The sequence below is a fragment of the Drosophila sechellia genome, chromosome 3R (assembly GCF_004382195.2).
Source record: "Drosophila sechellia strain sech25 chromosome 3R, ASM438219v1, whole genome shotgun sequence".
NCBI lineage: Eukaryota > Metazoa > Arthropoda > Insecta > Diptera > Drosophilidae > Drosophila > Drosophila sechellia.
The window spans coordinates 29,258,056-29,283,080 of NC_045952.1; the positions used below are offsets into that span (position 1 = coordinate 29,258,056).

At 43.7% G+C, this 25,025-nt stretch overlaps 3 protein-coding genes and 1 long non-coding RNA gene across 4 annotated transcripts; 3 read left to right on the forward strand and 1 right to left on the reverse strand.

Annotated features, from left to right (window-relative positions):
• Positions 1 to 4,175: 4,175 nt before the first annotated feature.
• Positions 4,176 to 6,211, forward strand: LOC6612916 (protein tailless). The gene is made up of 2 exons (XM_032722846.1): positions 4,176 to 4,477; positions 4,597 to 6,211. The coding sequence occupies exons 1-2, from the start codon at positions 4,402 to 4,404 to the stop codon at positions 5,874 to 5,876; spliced, it is 1,356 nt and encodes a 451-aa protein (XP_032578737.1). The 5' UTR covers positions 4,176 to 4,401; the 3' UTR covers positions 5,877 to 6,211.
• Positions 6,212 to 16,402: 10,191 nt separating this feature from the next.
• LOC116801520 lies at positions 16,403 to 17,101 on the forward strand. Its single transcript, XR_004362069.1, has 2 exons — positions 16,403 to 16,445; positions 16,777 to 17,101. It is a non-coding gene; the product is annotated as an uncharacterized LOC116801520 (long non-coding RNA).
• A 2,458-nt stretch (positions 17,102 to 19,559) lies between these two features.
• LOC6612917 (DNA translocase FtsK) lies at positions 19,560 to 21,159 on the forward strand. The gene is made up of 3 exons (XM_002037373.2): positions 19,560 to 19,726; positions 19,969 to 20,216; positions 20,283 to 21,159. The coding sequence occupies exons 1-3, from the start codon at positions 19,715 to 19,717 to the stop codon at positions 20,746 to 20,748; spliced, it is 726 nt and encodes a 241-aa protein (XP_002037409.1). The 5' UTR covers positions 19,560 to 19,714; the 3' UTR covers positions 20,749 to 21,159.
• A 1,832-nt stretch (positions 21,160 to 22,991) lies between these two features.
• LOC6612918 lies at positions 22,992 to 24,577 on the reverse strand. The gene is made up of 3 exons (XM_002037374.2): positions 24,291 to 24,577; positions 23,983 to 24,228; positions 22,992 to 23,925 (listed from the first exon to the last, which is right to left on the reverse strand). The coding sequence occupies exons 1-3, from the start codon at positions 24,306 to 24,308 to the stop codon at positions 23,104 to 23,106; spliced, it is 1,086 nt and encodes a 361-aa protein (XP_002037410.1). The 5' UTR covers positions 24,309 to 24,577; the 3' UTR covers positions 22,992 to 23,103.
• Between the last annotated feature and the right edge of the window lie 448 nt (positions 24,578 to 25,025).

Sequence of the window (25,025 nt, forward strand, 5' to 3'; positions counted from 1 at the left end):
AATACACCAAGAAAAATTAAAAACACTCGTTTAAAAAAAATAATAAAAGGCACCATTCGAAATATAGTTCTAAGATGTTATAACTTTACATTAACCTTCTATTAAATATCTAATATCTACGTAATTGAATAGATCAGTAACAAGCATTTGTATAATTTTTCTCTTTGTGCAGGACACAACAATCAAAACTGAATTGGAAATGGAAGCAGCGACTTCATCACTTGTTTCCTCTGGCTCTCCTGTTGCATAAATAATCTCGGGGGCATTCAACAGCCTGAAATCGGAGAAGTTGGCGGAGAAGACTCGGAATCTCGCATCGGATATCGGGTCGTAGTAGTGGCCCAAATCTTGGAGGTGTGTCCCATTGTTCTGGCCGCGTTTCCGTGGCAGCAACGAATATGAAACCTATCTGGATTTGATTTTGCACGTGCAGGTCTGGGAACCTCGGCACTCCAAGGACCCGATCCTGGCTGTCAAATCCCGACAAAAGTTGCTCAACTTTCTGCCGGCGTGTCCTCCCGACTTGCGCAATTTTTCCGAAGATATTCGAGCACTTTAATTTCATGTTTGGGATTGTTCGCCTGATTTCTCAAGATCAGATTGCTTATCTGTGTCCCCGTTCCCCTGATTCAATTTGCCCTCTGTGTAATTATTGCGCTTTTCCTAGGCTGTTTGTCCTCTTTAGGGTCTAATAGTCCACTTCCTGCCTTCCAAGCCTCTTGGGGTTCCATTTGCACTTCAGTTTGACGTGATTTGCGAGTCGCTTCCTGTGGATCTCGTTCCCGCGAAAGGATATTCGGGGCTATCTCCTTCACTCCCCTGTCTGTTTGCACTTTTCAGTTTGGATTTGACAGGCTTTTTGCTCTTATGAACTGGTGAACTTTGCTGCCTCGCTTCGGCGGAAGTTGTCGTCAAAGGTTTTCGTTTCCGCAGTTTCTGGGTGCATTTGCATATTATGAGCGCCAAAGGACTTCTGATTCTTTGTCTTCTTGGCGCCAAAAGGTATAATTGATGGATTCTCAATCGGATTTGGTTACAGTTTGGGAAAGAGTTAGGCCCGCCAAAAATGTAGATTTATTTGGATAATGAATTGCTCTGAAATTTTATTCATTGTCTGATCCAAAATAAATCTAATTCGTGGATTTTGACATCTTCAGAGATTAGTACTGTGTCGAGACTAGCGGCGGCCTTTAGAACTTGAAGGGTTTGACAGTGGGTGTATGGGACTTCAAAAAGATTATGCCCAATTTCTATGTCATGAATCCTAAGCAATTTACATATTTTGCATGAATTTGTGAGGACATGTGCACTGAACTGCAATATTTCTGCGGCACCAGATAGCGACGTGCCATAAAACTGAAACAAAACACTCAACTAATGACATTCCGGGTCTTTCCCATCAAAAGTCTGGCGCGATTCATAATGACCAAAGCGCAGGGTCAGCGGTAGAATATCTGGGGAAATAACCATGGAAATAGGGTCGGTCTTCCCTCGAAGAGTTTGCTCAATGCTCAATGAATTCGGAGCGACGGCGGCAACTTTTGGGCCATAAAGCGAAGAGCGGGAATTTTCCACCTCCAGCATGCAAATTAAGTGAATTTCCCAGCTATTTAACCCTTTCATTTCGCTCGAACCTCGTCTTAACCCTTTTCTCCTAGCCGTCGAGCAATTCATAAAAACGCAGCGAAAGTGGCAAAAAAATCGAAGCCAACCCAAACGGTAGCTACCTGCATTCTTCGAAGACAAAAGGTGGTAACTCGTCATTAAGACGAATAATCGCTACCTAAATCCTTTCGCTTTTCGTCCTCAAGGAACTTTGTAAAAAAGTCGCAAAAATTCGGGGAATTTTTTATTCACTTTTATTCATGGGCGACCTTGAATGGCCGTTATGTTGTCGGTGGGTGGTTACCTGGCTTAGGTATGCGACATATAGACTGCAATATTCCGACCTGCCGGTGACTGCTGTTTCAATTCTTGTGGTGGATTTAGCGCTAATCCCCCGGATTAGCGACTGGCCGGCGTCCCGAGTTCATTAAGCAAGGGAGCTGATAGTTGGTCTCAATGAAAGGAAAGGGGAAATCACTACCAAACTCAAACTTCCTAAAGTCGTATATTCCGTAACTACAACTTGATGAATGACAAATTGCTTTATTGCCACAATCAAGAAATATTATCCCAAAAACCCCGATTAGTTAAAAACTGTTCTTAAATAAATTGGGCTTGGAGACTGTTCCTAAAACTATAGTTGTTATAGCTTGGCAAACTTTTCGTTTGGTTATGAACATACTCGTACAACGTGGGAAGATCAAACAGATGCAGCCTCCTCGTCTGCATATTCACGAGTTCCCACAATTATAATTACTCCAAACTCGATGAGCGGTCAAGGGAATGTCAAAAAATTGATATGTCATCGTCATCTGGTTTAGTAGAGCATCCTCCTTCTTGGAAGTCCGGCTAATGATCGGAATAGCAGCACACGCAAGCGAATTCCCATGCAGCGCACCTGAGTTCCAATTAACCACCCCCTACGGGGCAGCATCATCCAGGGGTTGACTAGTCCAATTAGAACCCCTGGACATTGCAACCCCTGCCGACTGTTGTTGATATCATGTCAAGCATTTTATTGATCAAGTTACGCATCCGTAATACGAATCGAAATATAATTGCTCTTTTCAAGTGTCTATCGTATATCAAATGAATTGCATTTGCATCTCCGCCCTTCTGCAGTCGAGTCCGTTCGAGCGGAGAGCTGTTCCCACGTTCGGGGTCCTGGATCAGGATCACATGGCCTTAGGCGTTGGTGCGTAATCGCACCAGACTTACAGGATCTTGCTTAATATTATTAAGTACTCGCCCGATGCTGGGACCTCGCACAATGTCTTTCTTTTGAATTCGCTGATCCCGAAGACAGAAAAGCTTGATCTAGCTGCCTCCCGACCAGAGTGCCTTTTCCAGGCAGTACCACTCCCGCGATCTAAAATCCGTAATCTGCTTAAGCGGCGAGCTTAAGTCGAGGAACCGGTGGGTCCTTCGGGACTTGGCAGGACCAAGCGAGATTAGAGGCACTGTCCACTTGAATCCTGAAGGCTCTCAAAAGGCAACGCCTAATCTGGCTTAGCCGCGGGAGCAACTATCTCAAATGGCTAGCTCCCATTTTAGTATACACGTACCTTTGGTTTTTATACCAACTATGTCTTGTTACACATCTTATGATTTTACTTTAAAATAATTGTATTTATTATAAAATTATAAATTATAGGTGCAGTTTTGTAAGTACTGGTCTTTAAAAAAGCAATCTGAGCTCCGCAATAATTTTTTTTAAAGTATTTATTGATAAGTTGTTAAAGCTGGTTCAGAAATGCAACTATTTGTTTATTTTAAATCAGTGCACATAATACATATAGTAAATTCGTTGTATTCCAAAATTCATTTAATGGGAGAATCGATTGTTTAAAAATTACGCTAAAAAATTCATACTGAACTTATATATTAGATTTATGTAAATTTAATAAACTCAAGCAAAACTCCAGTTTAGGGTCTATAATTTTGATCTTTTTGTACAATCTGATATCTGTCAAAGTCTTTAGATTTATCATTCCCCTAAACATTCATATGGTTGCATCATAAAAACCTAATTACTGAACGGAAAACAATCAATAGTGCGTGGTATTCAACCCCTGCTGCTACTATCGCCACTCGAAAAGGACTCGCCTCGCAGGACTAGAAGCGAACCCACAGGTACTTCACACAAATCACAAAGCGGCAATAATGGCAACGCCATAAAATACTCGGCCATGGATATGGAAGGATATCTCTTCATTAACAACTGTCGCAGGACGGGCAGAGATTCTCTGCTGCGAGAGAGGGTAGCAGACGGACGAGGAGTTCGCGAGAGAGCAGGTAGTGAACCCTGCGGAAAAGGGCCATAAAAACCCAAGGTATTGAGAATGAGAATGAGCGACGGCTGCTGCGTTCCTTGCTCAATGAATTTTTCGCAATGGCAGCCTGCCGCAGGATCGAAGGATTCTCCAGGGGAGAGTGAGAGAGGATATGCGAAAGAGGGCATTAGAAGCAACCCTCGCCCGAGTTTCGACCAATGAACGCGGAGTTTGTCTACCTAAGGGTGATCGACTGCTCGATGAATGGATTTGGTCTGCAGGACTATTAAAACGCCGGCGGTCCTCACAGCAGACAACACAACCCATCGTGATCTCATCGAGTCCACATCGGAGTAACCAAGGATATATCGAATATATCACAATCCGCAATACAGCCGTCCACATAAACCGTTAAAATAAAAATCCAAAACGACTCAAAGACACTTCAGTGCCAAGTGCCAAGTGAAATTCAATTTGTGCAACCGTTTCTATAAAAATCGCCAAAATTACGCCCCACATCGGTATGCAGTCGTCGGAGGGTTCGCCAGACATGATGGATCAGAAATACAACAGCGTGCGCCTTTCGCCAGCGGCATCGAGTAAGTATAGCAAAGAAATCAGATAGATAGATAAAAAAAGATGAAATCAATCTTTCTAATATATAAATCCAAGACAATCCTTTACTTATACAAACTTTCCCCTCTTCTTGAATTTCCAGGTCGCATTCTATACCATGTGCCCTGCAAAGTCTGCAGAGATCACAGCTCCGGCAAGCACTACGGCATCTACGCCTGTGATGGCTGTGCCGGATTCTTCAAGAGGAGCATTCGGAGATCGCGGCAGTATGTGTGCAAGTCGCAGAAGCAGGGACTCTGTGTGGTGGACAAGACGCACAGGAACCAGTGTAGGGCCTGCCGGCTGAGGAAGTGCTTTGAGGTCGGAATGAACAAGGATGCAGTGCAGCACGAGCGGGGACCCCGGAACTCCACTCTGCGTCGCCACATGGCCATGTACAAGGATGCCATGATGGGCGCCGGTGAGATGCCCCAAATACCCGCTGAAATCCTGATGAACACGGCTGCCTTGACCGGCTTTCCTGGAGTGCCGATGCCCATGCCTGGCCTGCCCCAGAGAGCTGGTCATCATCCTGCTCACATAGCCGCCTTCCAACCGCCACCATCTGCCGCTGTCTTGGACTTGTCCGTGCCACGAGTGCCCCACCACCCGGTGCATCAGGGACACCACGGCTTCTTCTCGCCCACCGCCGCCTACATGAATGCCTTGGCCACTCGGGCCCTGCCCCCCACTCCTCCGCTGATGGCAGCTGAGCACATCAAGGAAACCGCGGCGGAACACCTTTTCAAGAACGTCAACTGGATCAAGAGCGTGCGGGCCTTCACCGAACTGCCAATGCCGGATCAGCTGCTCCTGCTGGAGGAGTCCTGGAAGGAGTTCTTCATCCTGGCCATGGCCCAGTACCTTATGCCCATGAACTTCGCCCAGCTGCTGTTCGTCTACGAGTCCGAAAATGCCAGCCGGGAGATCATGGGCATGGTAACCCGCGAAGTGCACGCCTTCCAGGAGGTGCTGAACCAACTGTGCCATCTGAACATTGACAGCACAGAGTACGAGTGTCTGAGGGCTATTTCGCTCTTCCGTAAGTCACCGCCGTCGGCAAGTTCTACCGAGGATTTGGCCAACAGCTCAATCCTGACAGGAAGCGGCAGCCCGAACTCCTCGGCCTCTGCTGAATCCAGGGGTCTCCTGGAGTCGGGAAAAGTGGCGGCCATGCACAACGATGCCCGGAGTGCGCTGCACAACTACATCCAGAGGACCCATCCCTCGCAGCCCATGCGATTCCAGACCCTCTTGGGCGTGTTGCAGCTGATGCACAAGGTCTCCAGCTTCACCATCGAGGAGCTGTTCTTCCGGAAGACCATCGGCGACATCACCATTGTGCGCCTCATCTCCGACATGTACAGTCAGCGCAAGATCTGAACAGTATATAGAGCCTAGACTAATCGCCGCACTCGAAGTGCCTTCCAAGTGCTGGGAACTGTGATAATCTCGGAAGAAGCGCTTTGGACAATACTCGATCAGTGAAATCAACGATTTCACACATCCAGAAGTCGAGCCTTAAAATACGTACACAACACTCACCTTAATACCTTACCTAACCAGAACTCGAAGTAATCTTAGCTAAAGTCTCTCAGACCATCCAGATGTGTTTCAAATTGCATTCGCAAAAGTTACAACTTTGCCTGTTAAATACGCCAATCGTAGCTTAGTTTTAAACTCTTTAGTTTTAAGCGTATATTATTAGCTTTAGGATTTGGAAAAAACTTATTCAAAATAAACCTAAAGGTTTCGAAATGAAAATTTATTGGACTTTTTTGGGTGGATATACTATTTTGGAAGAATTGGTATTGGTTTCAGAACTTCGATTTGAACTATCAGAAGTTTAAAACATATTTTTATATGTTCACTTGAAAGAATATAATTTATTCATTAAAAAGAAAAAACTAGTGATTCATTTTATTTGAACTGTCTTTTGGTTTACAAATCAATTAAACGTTTAATAGTATAGCATCCCGAGCTGAACTTAGAAAAAATGTATCTGAACTAAACAAGAAGTAGGTCCTAAATTTTTGCGCAACTTTTTAATGCGTTCGCAGCTGAAAGTGTTATGCCAAACATGGAATCATGAGATTACACACGGAATTATCATTCTTTTTATGGCCATTTCGTGAGGCTTTTCGCATCCTTAGAGACGACAAAGCAACCGCACAGGACAACCCAGTTAATCACAAATGAATTATGCAAATACTGGAACAAAGAAATATTAGATCGCAGAAGGAACCGTGGAAAATTAGCATAGTTTTTCTGCATGAGCAGACCAAAGTCGGCATTAATTTGGGAACCTGAGGGACACAGTGCAATGGCCGCCCCAGTTTTGATATCCTTTCTCTCCCGCCCCGAAATTCGAAAAGTTAAAAAGCAAAATTCACTTTTGTGACTTTGTCGAGCGGCGTTGGATCGTCGGATTGCTGGCAGGACTGGGACCGGGTACGGGGTCCGGGGATCGGGGATCGCTCTGGCGGAAGGACAATTGAATCCTTTCACAATGGCCAACCAACGTGCAGCCGGAGGTAAATGAGTTTTCGCTGGCGAAGGCTGAACAAACAGTTGCCAAATTGTTCGAATTGCGTTGGCCAAAGTAAACAGAGATGAGTGTATTCCACTGACACACATCCATGGCAGTAGCGATGAGGATGTGCAAAAACCTACCCTAACGGAGAGTCCGGAGCCCAAGCCTGATTCCAATCCAACCACGGCACCCAGAACATCCTGCGGGGATTGGGATTGGGAATTAAGCATGCTTCGTTGGTGCTGCCATTTCGACTTTCGCCAAAGGACCCTGTGTCCTGGGTGCTCAGGCGGTTCACTCGGATGCTGTTGAACCCGGGGTAACAAATTGTGATATTTCTATTTCCCTGCGCTGTTGAGCCCTTTTAAGTCCTAATGGCCCTTTATTATCTGCCTTTAGACTTTTAATAGACTCAGGCACCAGGACACAGCAACGCAGAAACACCGAGAGCAGCACCCGAGAGTCCTTTTGGTGGATGTGTGTGTTGGCCTAATCCTCATCATTCTGTCATCAGTGACGTTTTTCTGCACATTGTCGGTTGGCCATTGTTTGCGTCTTAATTTGCAGTTTTCTCTTGTAGTTTTGCACTCTCGCCGGCGAGCAAAGGATTTTCACATTTTTTCACTTTTTGATTTCTATAATGTCCCTTAAAGAAGGAGACCATCTTTAAGACGACTTCAACGTCGGGTGTGATACTAGCATGGGGCTTACTTCATGGGATTAAGATCTACCAAAAACTAAATCAACTGCGAAAAATTATCATTTTGAAAAACAAAAATTTTAAATATTACTTATAAATATAAGTTAACAATTAACTTAACAATTCATTTTTAATAACAGTAACAGAACAGAGTTCAAATATATAATTATTTGAATAATGAGTTATACGAAGTCCTTAGTTTAGGTGTAGGTAAAGCTTAGAGTCCTTTAGAAATTAATCTCAGTTTGCGGATTCTCTCCCCTTAGATTAGACTCAATTTAATCCATTTAAAGGTGGAAGGCGGCTTGGACTAGGACTCGGACTATCTACGCGGACTAACTTGTGCCTCACTTGAACTGCATTAAATCCGCGAGCTTTACCTGTCGAAAGGGGGTGGGAACTGGCTCATCTGACAGAAATCTCAAGTGGCTGGCGATCCGAAATTTCTGGGGAAATTCGGAACAAGTAAGTAGGAATCTGCGGGATTTTGTGTAACGCGTTTAATTCATAGATTTTCGTTGATTAAGTAATCCCCGCAAAGGGCTCAATGAAGGCGACCGTCGGCCGATTAGCGCAGTTCGCGTAAGCGACATCCCGCTTACGAGTTTGCCGCCCGAGTTTGTACCGAAGGCAGGTGTGGGTTAACAGGTTAAGGGTTTCGCAAGCTTAACCCACACAGGGCCTCTCTCGCTCCCTCCTCGAGGCTCTCCTTCTGGCTCTGATCCTTATCCAGGCGCAATTACCTAGCGAAACAAAAATATGAGTATGCAAATAGATTTTAATGGGCAGGATTACCCTTTTGCTAAATACCAAAATCCTGGCCGGGCGGTCTGCGCACCGCAGCTCCTTTGTTTTCAAATGTAATGAGAATGTCTCTAAGCCAAAATATTAAACATCCGTTTGAGCCTGGCCAGAACACAACCATACATCGTCTATGTATATACGTATACTGCAAATCCGGCTTCCGATTGTCCTAGTTGTTTGTACCTGAAGTCAGGACGTCTCTCTCTCGTCCTGCGACAAGCAAAAGTCAAAGCGGCGTTGTTCTTGTAAATTGAGTAGCTCGATTTATCGCCAGATCAATTTTCTATATCTGCCGCCCAGATAAGCGGGTATATAATTGTTTCTGTGGCTTATGCGCTGCCAACTAAGCCTGGTATTGGTCCTGGTTTCCGTTTCGCTTCTTGCTCTGAGCCTTACTTAGTACCTTAAGTTCTGCTTAACTTACTTTAGTGGGCAAATGGCAAATTTTCGGCGGAAAATTCTACGAAGTTCTTTGTATTTGCATACACATCCGTGGCGGCATTGTCTTTGACGCTTAGTCGCATAATTTGCCAGACAAAACAGTCATAGGACTAGAGGGGGAAATGCACTGAGGAAAAAAGTTGATTCTAATTAAAAACTGAGTTGTACACATAAAACGACTTGCAAATGGTATGCATTTTTCGACTCTTCATCGCATAAAGTCAATTAAAAGTGCAAAAGACATTTTTTACATAGGTACTTTACAAAAACCCTTTTTTAAAGGAGACCACAATAACGTAGCGATTTATCCACCGAATTGTGCGACTTTTAGACCTCATTAGACAGAACACTTCAAGCACACCAGCTGCTTTCTAACAAGGCTGTCTTAGATCATCAGCTCTGATCAATGCTATCCAAGGCGATTAGGACGAGGACATCGCGTTGCAGGATCATCGAAGCGTGGCCTCATCCAAAGTACTTTTTGCACTGGTCCCTCCATTGTATCTGCCCCTTTTTTATGCCCCTAAGTACTTGATGCTCCGAAAATCTGTGCACATCCTTTTGATTGTTGCCATCTGAGTACGGGACAATAGTAGTGGTTTTGCGACGAGTGGACCTCCTGGAGGTGAGAAAAATATTAAGGGCAAATCCGCTGAGCCGCCGATCCGGCGAACAATGTCCTCGAAGAATCTTGAGAGCAACTTGCGTTTAACCTCAAGAAAGTAGCAATTGCCCGCATTATTTCGATGATCGACGAGTCCTTTGTTCGAGGGATGCAGTTTGATGGAAACTCCGCTGCGGCGAAAATATATTGACAGACTAACAAGTGTTATACGATCTGCGACAGTTTTTTCCGAAACAAGAGGCCTCGGTTCAAGGACTTGCAATCAAAAGCTGGACCACCGCGACTGCAACATCTTGTGTGTTCCCTCGAAGATTTTGAATTGAATAGGGGCTTGTCCGTTGAGAAACTTTTACAAAACTAATGGAGGATTTGTCTCACGTATATTTTTTGATCGGAAGTGGTGGAAGCTGCATCTGCGTATGGAAATGTACCTCCGGGCGGAATCTTTGCGCAGCCTGGTAATTGAATTTGTTGCCTTTTCATTTGATGTTTTCTTTGCATAACAAAGCGGACCGCCGATGGCCTCCGGGCCTCGAAAACCGATTGCGTAGATAGTTTTCGATGGGGTTGTATGTGTACCTTTCCGGGAAAAATGGCGGCCAACCGGCATTTAAAGGCGTTGCACATCATTTAATTAAGCCGTCGCACGAAGCTCTCCCACTTCCATTTTCCTGGTTTCGAAAAGTTCGAAACTTTTCAACTTCCGGTCAAGAAAGCAGGTGGCCGGTCATCAGGTGCATCCCCGAATGAAGCCATTACTACCGGGTCACGCAATGTCCAACGGCCAACGGTCCTGGGAACTTGGGAACTCTTCGGGTTCGGTGTTAACCAGCAGCGGTGAAAAGTGAAAAGCCGTCGCGTCACCCTCGTCAATGGGAGGCCATATGTCATCATAACGAGACCCGATCAACCCTGAGCTACTGAGCTCTCAATAGAAGTAGGAATGCACCGCGAATAAAGTAGTTTAAAATACTAGATATAAGTACCATAGATATTAACTTAGTATCTGAATGTAATTTTAGATTTTAGCTTAATAAATCGTTACATTTCTTACCCCTTTTTTGCTCTTTGTGTTCTTCAAGAGCACCCCTCCAGAATGCAAGGTTCGTCTTTCAGTGTAACAACCCTGCCCTCGCATTCCGCAACAGTTCGATGAGAGCTCGGCAAATATTGAAAGAGCTCCCAGAAAGGATCTGGGACGAAGGGGACGAAGGGGAAAGGACTCGCCACTTGAGAAATGTAACAAATCGACTTTGACAAAGCTTCGACCTCAACCTCAAAAACTCAACCTCGACCTGGGAAATCGCGAAGTCGCCAAACAGAAACTGTCGCTTTCGGTTTCTCGATTCGGGTTGAGTTGTCGGTGGTTCTGGGCACTTGGAAAGTTTTGAAGTGGCCACTTAACACTCGAAATCGGGAACGAGCTTGCTACACGTCACTCACACCATCACCTCATTAGGGCTTGCTGCGCTCCCAGGATACAAGGATATGTGTGCAGGATGTGCGGAGCGCCTAAAACAAAAGGGGTAGTTAGCGAGTTGGACTTGCCAGCGAAACGCTACAAAAAAGCAAGTTCAGCAGTTCGAAACTGAAATCGGGATATTGGCAAACCAATTTTCGAGGGCTTTTGTTTCGCTGAACGACGCGAGTAAGCCACAAAGGATCAACAAGGCTCGAGAATTATTTTGTAGGACCAGCAATTGAAGCACTCCAAGTGAGTCTGGAGTGTTGGACCCGGCGATTGTAAATTAATTTTCCAGCAAGCAAACTACTTTGTCATACAAATATATTTGAAAAAAAAAACAGTGGAAAAAAGCTGGATAGGGAAACCATCTTGCACATAGATTTTGTTGAATTTATTGCATATAATGTTCTGTAAAATATATAATCTTGTATGAATAATCAAAATTAAAAATTGTTATTTAGAATAGTAAGCCTGAAAAGGTATTGCACATACACTTGAAACATGTTTTCATAAATTATCAAGATTTCATTGAAAACAAAAGAACCTTTTCAGACACTTTGCCATAATTTTTTCACATTTTAAAAAGTGATCGAGTGGTGGCCCAAATATCAAATGGTTGTCCACATTTTGTTTTATCGCCAGCTGTCGACGGGAACAGCAACAAAATCAACTTCAATTTCGTTTTTAGTCTGGTGATTTTCGCTTTTTATCGAAGCCATTTTGTCAGAAAAAAGGGATTTAGCCACTAATCCGAAAATGGGACATGTCCGGGCCAGGAAAACGGTGCAGAGGGCGATTGAATGTATCTGCGGCTGCCTAACGAGCCTGCTGCCAATTGGTGTCGATAAAAAATATAAAAAACCGAAATGAGAATCAGGGCGCGTGATTTCTGACATCGCAATTGACAACCGAGAGGAACAACAGCTGCTGAGCGAGGGAGACGGCGCAACGCTTTCAATTTGCTTCAGGAGATTAGGGAGGAGGACCAGCTAGAGGCACGATGGCACATCCACATTAAAGCGCTTACATGGGAACTAATTTCTGAAGTGCCCTCGAACACTTCATATAATATTTGCATCATCTGCGGCAAGCGGCTGGCGACAGCGACAACCCGCTGCGGGGATTAGCACTAACGCAAACATGGCGACAGTCAAAACCAATCCGAAACCCTGTGGCACCCAAAAAACTATCTGACGGATACGCGAGCTGTGACTGACTCGCCGTGGCTTGTCAGCTTCACTGTGGCTAGGTGACAGTGGTTAAAAGTGATGGTTAGCTAGCAATAAACAAATTTTTACCAAACTACGTCTGTACGAAATCATATTACTTTGACTGGTTCTTCGAGCCTGATGTCGTAATTGAAACACATTGATTGTTAGGCAATGGGTGGTTTGTATATATGTCTTAATGAAACTGTTTAATTTGGTATAAGCTTAAGTTAGTATTTTGTATATAGTTCATTAGTACTCTGCCCACTGTGCATGGGGTGTCTTTGGGCTGCGCGTGCTGTGTTCCTCGTGAGCAGCTTAAAAAACGCTGGTCGGACGGACACTGTTTGCCGTGCGGATCACACTTGAGGGCCGGGTCCGTTGACAAAACGGTTAAGTCGGCGTTCCGAAAGCGCCGGTCCATGACATATTTTCAGGGGAAACAGGCGCGCGGGGGCTGGCAATTATAATGTGACAATGTCACGTGAACAGCGGCAACATCCTGATGTCCTACGCTAGAAGGGCACATGCATATATCCCTTCAGCATATAAATACTTAATATATGATGAAACGGGCTTTGGATTCCGCAGAGCTGGAACCACTTTTTGTGCGCTGGTCTGTTCCATTTTAATGAGAGAATGAGCGAGGATGAGCAATGAACTGTTGGCCCGCAGTGCAACTGTTTCAACTGGTTAGGCCATAGGACTAGTTCTCCAAGGGGTGGTTCTGCCAACCCCTACCCCAACCCATCCGAACGCAAAACTCATTTGCACCCCGCGATTTGTTTGCCGGCTATGTAAATTGTCACATTATTGTCATAATTCTCAGCCCTGGGAAATGGAAAAGCCATCAGCGGAAAACGCCTATGACATAATTTGTGCTTTGTTGTGGTTAATTGTCGTACTCACCTCCGAAGGGCGTGAGCGTATGTAGGAGATTAGTCCGAATGGACAATAAGCAATAATGCTCTAAAGTGCTGCTAAACACTCCAGCTACTGGTCGACTGGGTCTTAAAATATGGCTCAAAAGTGGTGAATATTGAGATAGGCTGGTTAGCGATTAGAGGTCTTTGAATATGATTATTAAATCGCAAAATAGACAGATGGCTAAATATCTTTCTAGTCCCTATTTAAATCTATGTATTATATATCGCTGAAGATTTCACCTTACCATCCAACTTAATCCAATTAAACGAAAAATTGAGATGTTCAACAAAAACATAATGATTCCCAAGAATTTCATGAACCGACTTCGAGCATCTTTCATAACAGTTCGCCCCTATCGATGACGAAACATCTTGAGTAACCGTCCGAGCCAATTAACTCGACGCCAATGATCTGTGAAATCGCGCAACGCAGAAGCCGCCGCCGGAGATCTAGATGCCGAATCCCTGAATCCAGATCCTTCGGATCTGGAAGAGCTCCGATCATCTGGTCGGATTCTGCGCTTTGGTCTCTGACCGAGACCCGTAATAATTGAAACCAATTAGCTTGGAAAAACCTTTTAATTGTGTGTTCAATGCCCGGTCTTAAGTAAATATTTTCATGGGCGCAGGACAATGCGAGGATGTGAGAACATGGCAATGACCAAAATAATCCTGCTCCGTTCGTAGCATATATTGTAGTGAATGTTACCAGCGAAAGCGGTCTAAAGAAATTGCCAAATAATTGCCAGGAAAAAAGCAAGACAAAGGCTCTGGAGAATGGAAAGCATGAAGACAAAAAATCAACCGCAGGCATTGTGCGCCGAAGAAAGAAACTGAAATCCTGGTCTTCAGGAACTCTCTTCTCTTTTTTGCCAACTGTCGATGGCTGTCAAAACTCGTGTGGGTAGCTGGAAATATTGTTGCAAAATATTGCACAGGCCCAGGAAATATTAAGGGGGTCCATTCTTCTTGATTTATTTACTTTTTGATTCCCAGCATTTCTTGGCAGCAGTTAATTGGCCCGTTGTTGTGTCAGTCAGGCTAAGGATCAGGATCAGCGCTAAAATAAACAAATTTACATCGGAGATTTACGGGCTCTGAATTGCGACAGTTTCACGTAATCAGGAAGTGATGAGCCCGGGGTATTTACCTGTACAAAAGCCCGTAATTTGTTATTCCTATTCGTATAGTATGGTATAGTACAGGAAATTCTATCGGTGAGCTAATGAAAATGCCAAATTCCCTGGCTGTAATTAGCCAACTATTCGAAATGTTTCGGTTTCCAAATTCGCAGCTAATTCTACTTTAAACGAACCCAATGAGCTGATCCGCTCTACATGCTGCTTAAGTTTTGTGATTGGCATATCATTATCGCATGCCGACTTCAGTTTTTAATTCGGCTCTATACACTCAGCGAAAATAAATCATAAGCAAAGTTCATTGTAGAAACCCTTTTATATCAAAGAGTTCCATTAAGCCAACTAACTTATATAATGACCAAATTAATAAAATAAGTAAATTGTCTATGGGCTACTTAACTTAGTAATCCGTAATTATATTTCAATTTAATTCAGTAAAGTCCATTTCCTCAGTGTCCCAGCTTTGGATTGTCTTGAAGTAGCCACAACAAAGTGGCAAGCATAACAGAGTAATAACAAAAAAGGCAGCAAGAAACGGTAGGCTAATTAAGCACTTTGAGCCGCCGCCGCAGACGTGGCCAACATCTAATCACCTGTGAAAAAGGAGCCGAAACGCTCGAGTTGAGTGGCTCGGAAGGCGAGTTGAGTGGAGGTGAGGTCTAAATATCAAATCGATTACAAGTGAGCCCGTCAAGTGGACGGGGTATATTTTTCGATAATAATTTAGTGCCGTGTCATGAGAGCGGAACTCGCCGGCACTCCGGTTTATTTGTTTTTTATTTGAGGCTGTGGGCTGTTTGTTTATTGGCTGTCAAATTCTTGCACTTTGACGTTTGACATTGTCCCACAAACGGCGCACAATCAACCGGAATTTAATGCCCATTTTCAGGGGATTGTGTGAATGAGCGATTCCGATTTGTCGAAATGTCGGCGCTGCCAACGCAATTAATCGTTCACTTGTTTGCATGTCACACCGAAAAGTAACACCACTGAAAATAAACCCCATCCGATGTGACATTGAAAATGCGATTATGCATGGAAATCATAAGTTGGTTAATAGCGCGGTAATTAATGTGTAATGTGCGTTGAATCATGAATCATTTTCGCCAATGAATAGATGTCAACATCGGCTTAATTGTCTCATTTGTGAGCTGACCTTCTGGCTGCAGATATGATATTCAAATTATCTCAGATTTTTCTTGGTCTTCGGATAAGTGTTGCTTGGAAGTGGAAAAGTACTCCTTCCCCCCGAAAAAGTGAGCCGTACGTTCTGGGCCCCACAAGCTAAATGATCAGGGTTCAGTGCACCAGCTTTTCGACAAGGTCAACAATTTGGGTGGCTGCAAAACAACTTTCGAAAAGTGTAGCAACTGCAACTGGGCAGTGGCATGCCACATTTCAAGGACAAGGGCAGAAGGCAATTCACGAATGCCACAGGATGCAGATAACCACTTCTGATGAAGACCCAAATGATGGACTTGAATGTTTTTTACCAATTTTAAACGATTCAATTTTTTGAGGGCATAGATAAAACAAATTGGAGAACTTAAAAAATACATACATAGGCAATTCAAATTAAAAGGGAAAACTCTGAAGTAAAATATGTTGTTTTTATGTTGTCAGAATCAGAAATTGTGTATCTGCTCCATTAAGATGACCTTTTGTTAACAGCAGTCGATTAAAATTATTGGCACTATGGTTCTAATCCAACTTATTTCTCTCAGTTATTATTTTTCCGCTTCCTTTTCCACCTCACTGGTATTTTGACGTCACTCCTTGTTCGATTTGCATATTCGCACACTGCGCAGACAGCCGAACCCAGTAATCAGGCCCCCGAAATGCGGAAGTCTGCGAATGCATTGCGAAAACCGCTACGCATGCGAAAAACTCGTTTTCCACCGCCCTCTTCGCTCCCCCCCGCCCCACTAGAAAAACACGCAATAATCCCACGTAAGATGACCTTGATATTGCCAACGGGCCAATGCGTATGTGTGCGTGTGGGGAAACTGGTCCAGTGGAGCTGTAAACGGTTTAAGCCATATAAACCACGTTAGTTATGCGACAGTTTATGGCTTAAAGCAAAGTTGCTAGGCCGGAGGAAAAGTCAAACGGTAAGCGAAACCGTGGCCAGGAAAATGGAAACGCGATGTGAAAATTCAGCAGATGCGCAATTAGCGGGCACTTACACGGGAGTTAAGAGTATATATCGAGTTACACATTCATAAGGGATGAGTGATTGAAGTCGGATTTGGATAAGCAGTATTTAAGGGAAATACATAGGAACAAATTTATAGGTATATGAATATTATAGGAATTATATGATAATGGCGATTAATATTAATTCTTTTCAAGTTTACAAAAAAACATAAAACATTTAGTTTTTTGAAAAATCCATATAAACTGTACCTAATATTTATTCCGCGTAATATGCGCATTTTTTAGCAGTGTACCTAGAGTTGTCTGACTGACTTTTGACGAGTGTGCAGGGTCATCCGTGAATCAGCTATCAAATCACCATCTCCCCATCATCTCAAACTACTTGCCTCCTTTCCACCAGGAATAAATGGATCGTATTTCCCGACGAGTTTGGCGAGTTTGGTTTTGACTTCTGATGGAAATGGAAATGGAGATGTAGATGGTGATGATGGAACCGATAAGCGTTTAGCATTAAATTTTTGTTAGCCTTCCGCGCGGAGTTGACTCGCTCGATTTCAGAAAACGCTCGACTGCATCTTGAATTACAAATAATCGCAATTGTCTGCCCATATATCTGCCTGCTCGTTTTCGCTTTGTTCGGGTGGTAGTTCCTAGTTTCCTGATCCGCAGCTCTGACCCGGGCTCCTGGGCTCGGAATAGCAGCTGAAATAATTGAGAGACATCGCGGAATTACGACAGCATGGATGTGGATGAGGATGAGGAAAACGCTCTGCTTTGCATGATGCATCCCCTCCCTGAGGGCACAACCCTCATTATCTCTTCGCCGATTGTGATTAACTCGGCCAAAGTGAAAGCCTGACAAATAAAACGCTGAATGGGCCCGTCAGCCATCTCTTTCTGGCTGCTGCAGATGACGGGGCAATCACAACAGAAATAACAACAAAATCAACCTCCTGGTACAACTCCCTCCCTCGAAATTCTGGGTGGCAGTATCGTCGCATCAGGCAAACGCCTCAAAATCGAAATGGAAATCAAAAAGGCAGCAGCAGAGAGGCCAGCGAAGAAGGACGTGTCGGGAGTACAGTGGACGCTCGCACATGACGGATTTAATGAAATATTTTGAATTAATTAATAATAAATTTGAAAATTTATGTTATTCCATAAGAGAATTAAGATATAGTTTTGGAGTACTTTGAATTATAACTGTATTGCCATTTCTATGGATATTTTAAGTATAAGAAATTCTAAAACTTCCCGTTTTCCGAGTGATCACTGTAGCTGGACCGTTTCAACCCTCCGATGGGCACACCCTCAAGCTAATCCGGCCATGCTCAACTGCTCGGCCTCACCTTGGATCCGCTGCTCTTGCCATCGCCTCCTTGCCATGGCGTTCGCACATACAAGTATATATTCCGGAGCTATATGCCATAGCTGCAGTTCCTGTTGTTGTTTGTCAACTGATTTAATTTCCTCCTCCTTTTACCGCTTTCTGCTCTGATCACCGCCTCCTGCTGCGAGAGGGCGTTCTCCGCTTTTGGCCACACAAACAAGCCCGCCGGATAATGACGATGGTAATGATGATGGCGATGTTCAGACGATGGCGACTTGCAAAAGGGCAAATAACGGTGTAAATGAGAGTGTTGCTACTCGAAATCTTCGACCCCATGCGGCTACTTTGTGTGCGAGAGTGTGTCGCTGTGTGGAAATCGCTCATTAAAATATGAAAACCCGATTTGCATACCTAAATGCTCTAATTCTCTTTGCGTCGAATTTGAGGACTTAAGAAAAATTGTTTACAATTAAAATGAATATCTATATAGATAAATTAATGTTCATTTGACTCTAGATATAAAACTTCACCTAAGTTGGGGATGCAGACCTGCTTGCATTGTTAGATCATAAATAATGCCAAAAGTTCTCTGCAAACATTACGCAAAGTGGGGGCGTGGGAGTGGGCGTGTGGCATGTGGCATGTGGGTGGGCGGCCAACTGCTTTGGCCATAAACAAGCCCAAACAATGCCAGACATTTCAAACACAATAAATAATTGAAGCCAGCGCAGAGTCAACAAGTCAAACACATTGCGGTAACTCTGGCGATTGTTGCCAAGCGCTTTTGGCCACACCACAAAGTCCAGCTTCTCAGTCCGATCTAGATATAAATCAACTTGGCCATGCACATGCAGAATGCAAATCCAGCTAAAAGGCAAACAAACGGCTTTACAACTTTACAACTTGAAGAGGGGAGTGAAAAGTTAACAACGCTCATTTGGCGAATTTCCCAAGATCTGTTCGGATTTTGAGCAGAGGGCGACCGCCCAGTTATCCATCACAATCGACAGTTTCCACGGGCTTTTCACACTGGAAAAATCAAAAAGACAATAACGAGGCTTGTGCCAATTTCTTCCACATGGTGTTTTCAGTTACTTTCTATTTCTGTTTTTAGCTTAGGCCGCGTTAATGGCAGAAAACAAAAGGTTGAACATTATTGTAATATAAAGGCATGTTATTTAATCCATTTTATATCCCATTTTATTTGTATGCTCCATACATTTTATTTTTTGCCTACGCCCAAATTAAACTATTGCCATGAAAATTGCATCATGCTCTGCAGAACCAATTGATAATTCCTGGTTTCGATAGATCCCCTCCCAGATGAGGATACCTGCGCTGAGGCTGGATTACAGCTGAAAAACTTTTGAAATAATTAAAAAATAGTTTCGTCTTGGGCTTGGGCCTGGTGCAGCCAGAAACGGTGGAACTAAGTGCATATAGCATATATTCGTATATATAGAAAGCAAAAGTTGGCGCTCCAAGCGAAAGAGATCGAAACTGGTAAAACGACTTGGCAACACGACCGCGATACCAATACTTGCCCAAAGTTGACTTATTGGAGCACTTAGCTCGATTCTTGTTATTGTTACGCCGACTTGGCCGACTTGTTGTTGCCGTTAACGTTCATAGTACCAACACAATTACATAGCTTGGAGTGCCTAGGCGGAGCCGATCGGCGATCCAGCGATCCAAGGTTCCCGCTCGGACTATAAAAAGCTTGGGCGGCGCCGTTGCGGAAGGCAGTTAACTCCACAAATCCGTTGCCGTCGGTCCCATTTCCCAATTAACCGACTTGTAAGCGTAAAGGCGCGAGTGAATCCCCCTCGAGAAGAAGAGAAAATTGTGTGCAGTTTACGCTTGACAAGGATATTCCAAACTCCCCGCACCAAAATGTTCAGATTTGTGAGTTGTGTTTTATTCAAGGGTGTTCGAACAATTTAAAAGCTATTAAGAGAAAAGTAATCAACCTTACGGACAAAAGTGTCAATTCCAACCAGGATATTCTAGAGTATACATTAAATGGTGAAAGCATCTGACAATTAAAATCTTACCTTATATTACGTTAAGTGATCATGGTTCAGATGAATGAATTAGTAGCACTTAAATAGTTGTAGATTGTACAATTAATTTTGAATTCTTGACAGCTTGCACTGACCACCTTGGTGGCCCTGGCTTCCAGCCAGCACTACCACCAGGACCCCAAAACGGCGGCCATCATTAGTGAGCAGCGTTATCTGTCCGGAGATGGAAAGTTCGGAGCCGCCTATGAGCAGGAGGATGGCATCAACTTCAAGGAGGAGACGGATGCGGATGGAACACGTCATGGCAGCTACAGCTATCTGGATCCCACGGGCCAGAGGCGTACTATTTCGTACACAGCTGGCAAAAATGGGTAAGGAAACTATATAGGACCAATACGCGAACCCGTATTAATTTATTGGTGTTTATTCCGAAATAGCTTCCAAGCTTCTGGAGATCACTTGCCCCAGGCACCACCTGCTCCACCACAGCCTGTGCCCACAGCGGGATATCAGCCACAGCAGCAGTACCAGCCACAGCAGTACCAGGCTCCCGCTCCCCAGCCCCAGGCCAGTTTCCGCAGCAACGACTACGGAGATGATGGTTCCTACGATCCCCGCTACAACGATCCCTCCTTCGGGCAGAACCAGCAGAGCTACCAGCAGCCCGCTGCCCAGCCGCAGTACCGTCCTGCTCCCCAGCCCGCGTACAACCCACAGCCCGTGCAGCCGCAGCAGCAGTACCAGCCCCAGTATCAGCAGCCCCAGCCGCAATATCAGCAACCACAGCCCCAGCAGGCGTTTTACACCACCACCACCCCCAACCCACACCGCTTTTCGCCTCCCGGAAAACTGTCCCTGAACCGTACGCCCGATGGCTTCACCTACTCCTTCAACAAGGTCTAAGCCCCACTGTCCCCCACTCAGACATTATGCATCGTCTTCATTATTAGGGACTCTCTTTTCTTTTCCAATTCTCCCTATCACAACTAAAACCCCTACTCTTTTCTTGACTCCATCAAACTCTCGTGTGATATGTTTAAGAGCAATTGTATCGTACTTCCTATATGCGTACTGTTTGTTATTAATTTATAATCCTACACAGAGAAAATTAATCGCTGCTGCCCAAGGGGTATTGCTGATTTAAATTACAAAATATATATTCAAAATATCATTTGCATATTTTTGAAATATGAAAAAACTTAAGAAATTTCGACCTTTTTCTCTGTGACTTTCCCATTAAACTTTCCATTTAAGTCTTCCCAAGAAAAGCGAAGTCAATAAACTTCGATGATGTTGAAAAATGTTCAAAATTAATTTAGAAACTATGGTAATTTGGGCCTTGGGACGTCTGAGCAATTTGTACTATAAACGCGTAAAAGCAATATATGAAGGAAACCAAGTTCGTGTCCTGCAGTCTTTTATTTTTCGGCCAGTGGCAGCTTATTTAATTTCCAGCAGATTTATCTAAACACCTCGGGTGGTGAACGCCCACTAAAAGCGGCATTACACAACCGACTTTCGTACGTGCGAAACAAGTTTCGAGTTTCTGTTACGATTCTATGCGGCCAACAAGGAAAGACCTCAAACGGGTTTCGCTCATTTGACAGTAATCTTGGCCAATTGTGCAAAATTCCGATGAAAATGAAATCAGCCTGGTGCGCTGGCTCTGGCTAAGCCGGAAAACCATGTGCAAGTGGGGGTGGCACTGGTTCATTAGGGGATTGGGGCTCTAAATCAATTCCCAATGGTATTGCGATCCGTCAGGCTCCAGTTGCGTTAGTGCAACTTAATTACATCCAAATATTTTGCATATTTTATGCACCATCGAACGCAAGAATGACAGCTAATTTGCTATTTCCTCTCACCTGTTGAGTTCTCAGCATATGTGTGTTATTATTTACAACTTAATTCGAGCTCCGATTGCTATTCTATTATTTGATTGCACTTTTACATATATATTTACTTCGGAAATAATAAATTAATTCAGGACATGGTTGAATAATTGATTTCATTCCATATCTCTCAAAATCTATTCAAATTTGACTTCATTATTATGAGAACTATATTCTATTTATATAGAAAATATAAATATTAAATATTTAAATATAAATAATAAACATTTTTAGGACTAGCGTTTTATTGTGGACTTTATTTTTATCATTTTTCCCTCTGTACTTTCCACATCCATTGGTTGGCATTCTTTTTCACCACCGACAACGATTACATTAACAATATTAGCAACACTTTTCAGAGCTTAGCTTTCAAGGTCAGATTTGTTGTGGACTCGAGGGTCCGGCTTGGAGTTTGGATTTTTGCTTTGGCTGGCTTTGGGGTCTGGCTTCTGTTGAAACTGCTCAGTCAATTAAGAAAATCAATTCGGTTTTGTTTTTTGCTGCTTATTGTTTTTTATGATTTCTTCTCCGCGTGCCTTTGTGCACCCACTTTTGCGGCAATCGCAATCGATGGAATTGGCTTGCTCAATTGCGGATTTTCGTTCGGATTTGCGAAAGAGGTAAGAGTCGAGAATTTGCCTGGGACCGAAACAGGTGTCTCATGGGTGTGTTGCTTCCAGTGTGTTCTTTATACGTCTATTTTTATAAACAACACACGTTTATGATTGACTGCGTTTATTTTTAAAATGGCAAACGTCGCCAGAATTTGTCGTGAAATTTGGAGCTCAGTCCAATTATGGGTATGTGGGTGTGACGAATCCAGAATCCAATTAAATTGATGAGTAATTAATATATTAAATTAAAGTGGCGGATTATAAACTTGAAAACATCATTAAATTTAAAGGTAATTTGCAATTGAGTTAAGTGATATAATCTTATTTTTTTAAAAGCACATAAGCCAGAAGCAATCCTTATCGGATTCACTTAGGTGACGAATTCTCCTCATGAAATGGTAGATAGCCGGGACACCAAACATTTAGCTGATACAATAACCGATACTGTATACTTCTATAAAAAACCGATAGAGACCGCCACCGTTCTTTTGATATGAAAATATACATACATTTATGTTTAAAGTGCCAAATAACTCTTATATTAAAATATGTAAATTATAAATTAAATGCATTGAAATATTTCTATAATTTTTTTTATATCAATGCGCAACTTCCCATATAAAGTCATTAAAAAAAGGCATTTAAAATAAATGGTCTTTTATTACTTAAAAATACTCTGTACAACAAGACTACTCTAAGTATTTATAAGCGATATTTAAATTAACGATTAAGTCAGGACTTAGTAATCCCTCTCACACATTGATGACCAGTGCTGTGGATCGGTATTTCCTTTTGGGCTTGATGATGGTCTTGGGTGGTCGGTTAAGATCTCCACTTGGAGGACGCCTGCGTGATCGAGATCCCTTCGGCGGAGAAGATGGTGGGTGTTCGATGTACTTGTTGCGCAGGTGTCCGGGCCCCGAAAAGTTGGGCGGATAGGCCTCAAAATCCTCGATCTCGAGGTCTGGCCGCGATTCACGCTCCTGTTCCTGCGCCTGGGCCTTGAAGAACTTTTGCAGCTTCGGATTGTTCAAAAGCTGAACCTTGATGGCCTCGTCGAGCAGCTTCTGCTGATCCTCCAGGTAGGCCTCTATTTGTTTCTTGGAGGCGACGCTTTTGTAGCGATCGTGGTTCTTTGGTCGGGGCACTGGAACCACCTCGTAGTCATCGTGCTCGGGCTCATAAACACTATATGAATTGCTGCTGGATGCGACGGTTGCCTTTGGAGGTGGCACTAGATGAAAGGGATCGGCCTCCGATTCGTATTGCACTGGGGTCCACTTCGATCTCTTCGGAGGAGGTCCTACATCCTCTCCAGACCCAATATGAACATCGGATCCATAACCGGAGGGCTTGTGGATATCGGATCCATAACCAGATGCCTTGTAGGGAATGGCCGTCACATATTTTGGCTGCTTCTGGTAGCCGGAACTGGACTTCTTGGGCACAGTTATGGGATGCTGGACGCGAATTTGGGTGCCAATCGTGTACTCCCGACTGTCCTGAACGGAGGACTCTCCTGAATATTCGGCGGAATTGTAGCGTTGTTCGCCTGAGTAGTCCTCTTCCTCTTGCTATATTTAAGAGGAATAATTCATTATTTGATATCTTATTTTGTTAGCCCAACTCACCGATCCGTAGGGTCTGTAATGGCTCTTCTTGGGATACTTTTTGCTCAGTGGCCGGTGCTTGCTCTCATTCGTTTGCAGATCGGCGCGGAGGTAACCAGCAGGTCCTATTCTCACCGGTCCTGGCAGGGAGCTGGGTCCGTGCCCAGATCCCGAACCCACTGCACTGAAGTAGCTCCTCCGATAGTAGGATCGCGGAGGTCTCAGTCCCGAGGTGACCGTCACTAACAGCACCGCCGCAGCGAAGAACTAAGGAGATAGTATCCATTTCAGGTTAATTGTGAATCTACGATTCGGGTGTAACAGCTTACATTCCAGCACACTTTCATTTTGGGTGGCGGCTTTTTCGGGGGTATTGCGTCTTGTGAAAACTCTCTTCAACGGTATTAACCACCAGCGTGGCCCCAACGAAACTGAAAGTTCGGCCAACGGACGCAACAGTTTTATGCCAGCTTCCTCGAACCTGCTGCAACATGTTTTGCAATGGCAATCGCAATTGAAACCTGCCAGGTGAGCAGCTAGTCAGTAGCAGATCGAAATCTCCGCTTCACGCATGGACTTACTACTCACAACATGGAGTAAAAAAGAGCTTACCGCGCGCAAAGTGAGGCATCATTTGCATTTCCACTAGGAAATAGAGCGCCAACTTATCGGATGGGGCAGGGGGCATAAATAAAATGTTTCTTTATGGCCGTAATTACACATAACGATGGCCATTTACTTCTTCGAAGTTGTAACTGCGGAGGGGGCTCAGGTTGTGGTCTGTGACTTAATAGGAAAGTAAGCAAATTAGATATGCAAAATGTACGACAATAAAGTTAATAGGCAAAGATTGATGGCTTTTTTGAGTAGCGTAATTTGACCTCGAACTTGTTAATATAAAGCTAAGTAAAAGAAATGCCTTTATTCGATAGTAACAAACTTACAATTGCTTATTAATCATCATAGAAGTGTACAAATATTTTCGTAATAAAGGTTCAACAACCGAAAATGGTAATATAATAATATAATAACTATTCATCGCCCTTTAAGCCAGCAATTTTTTA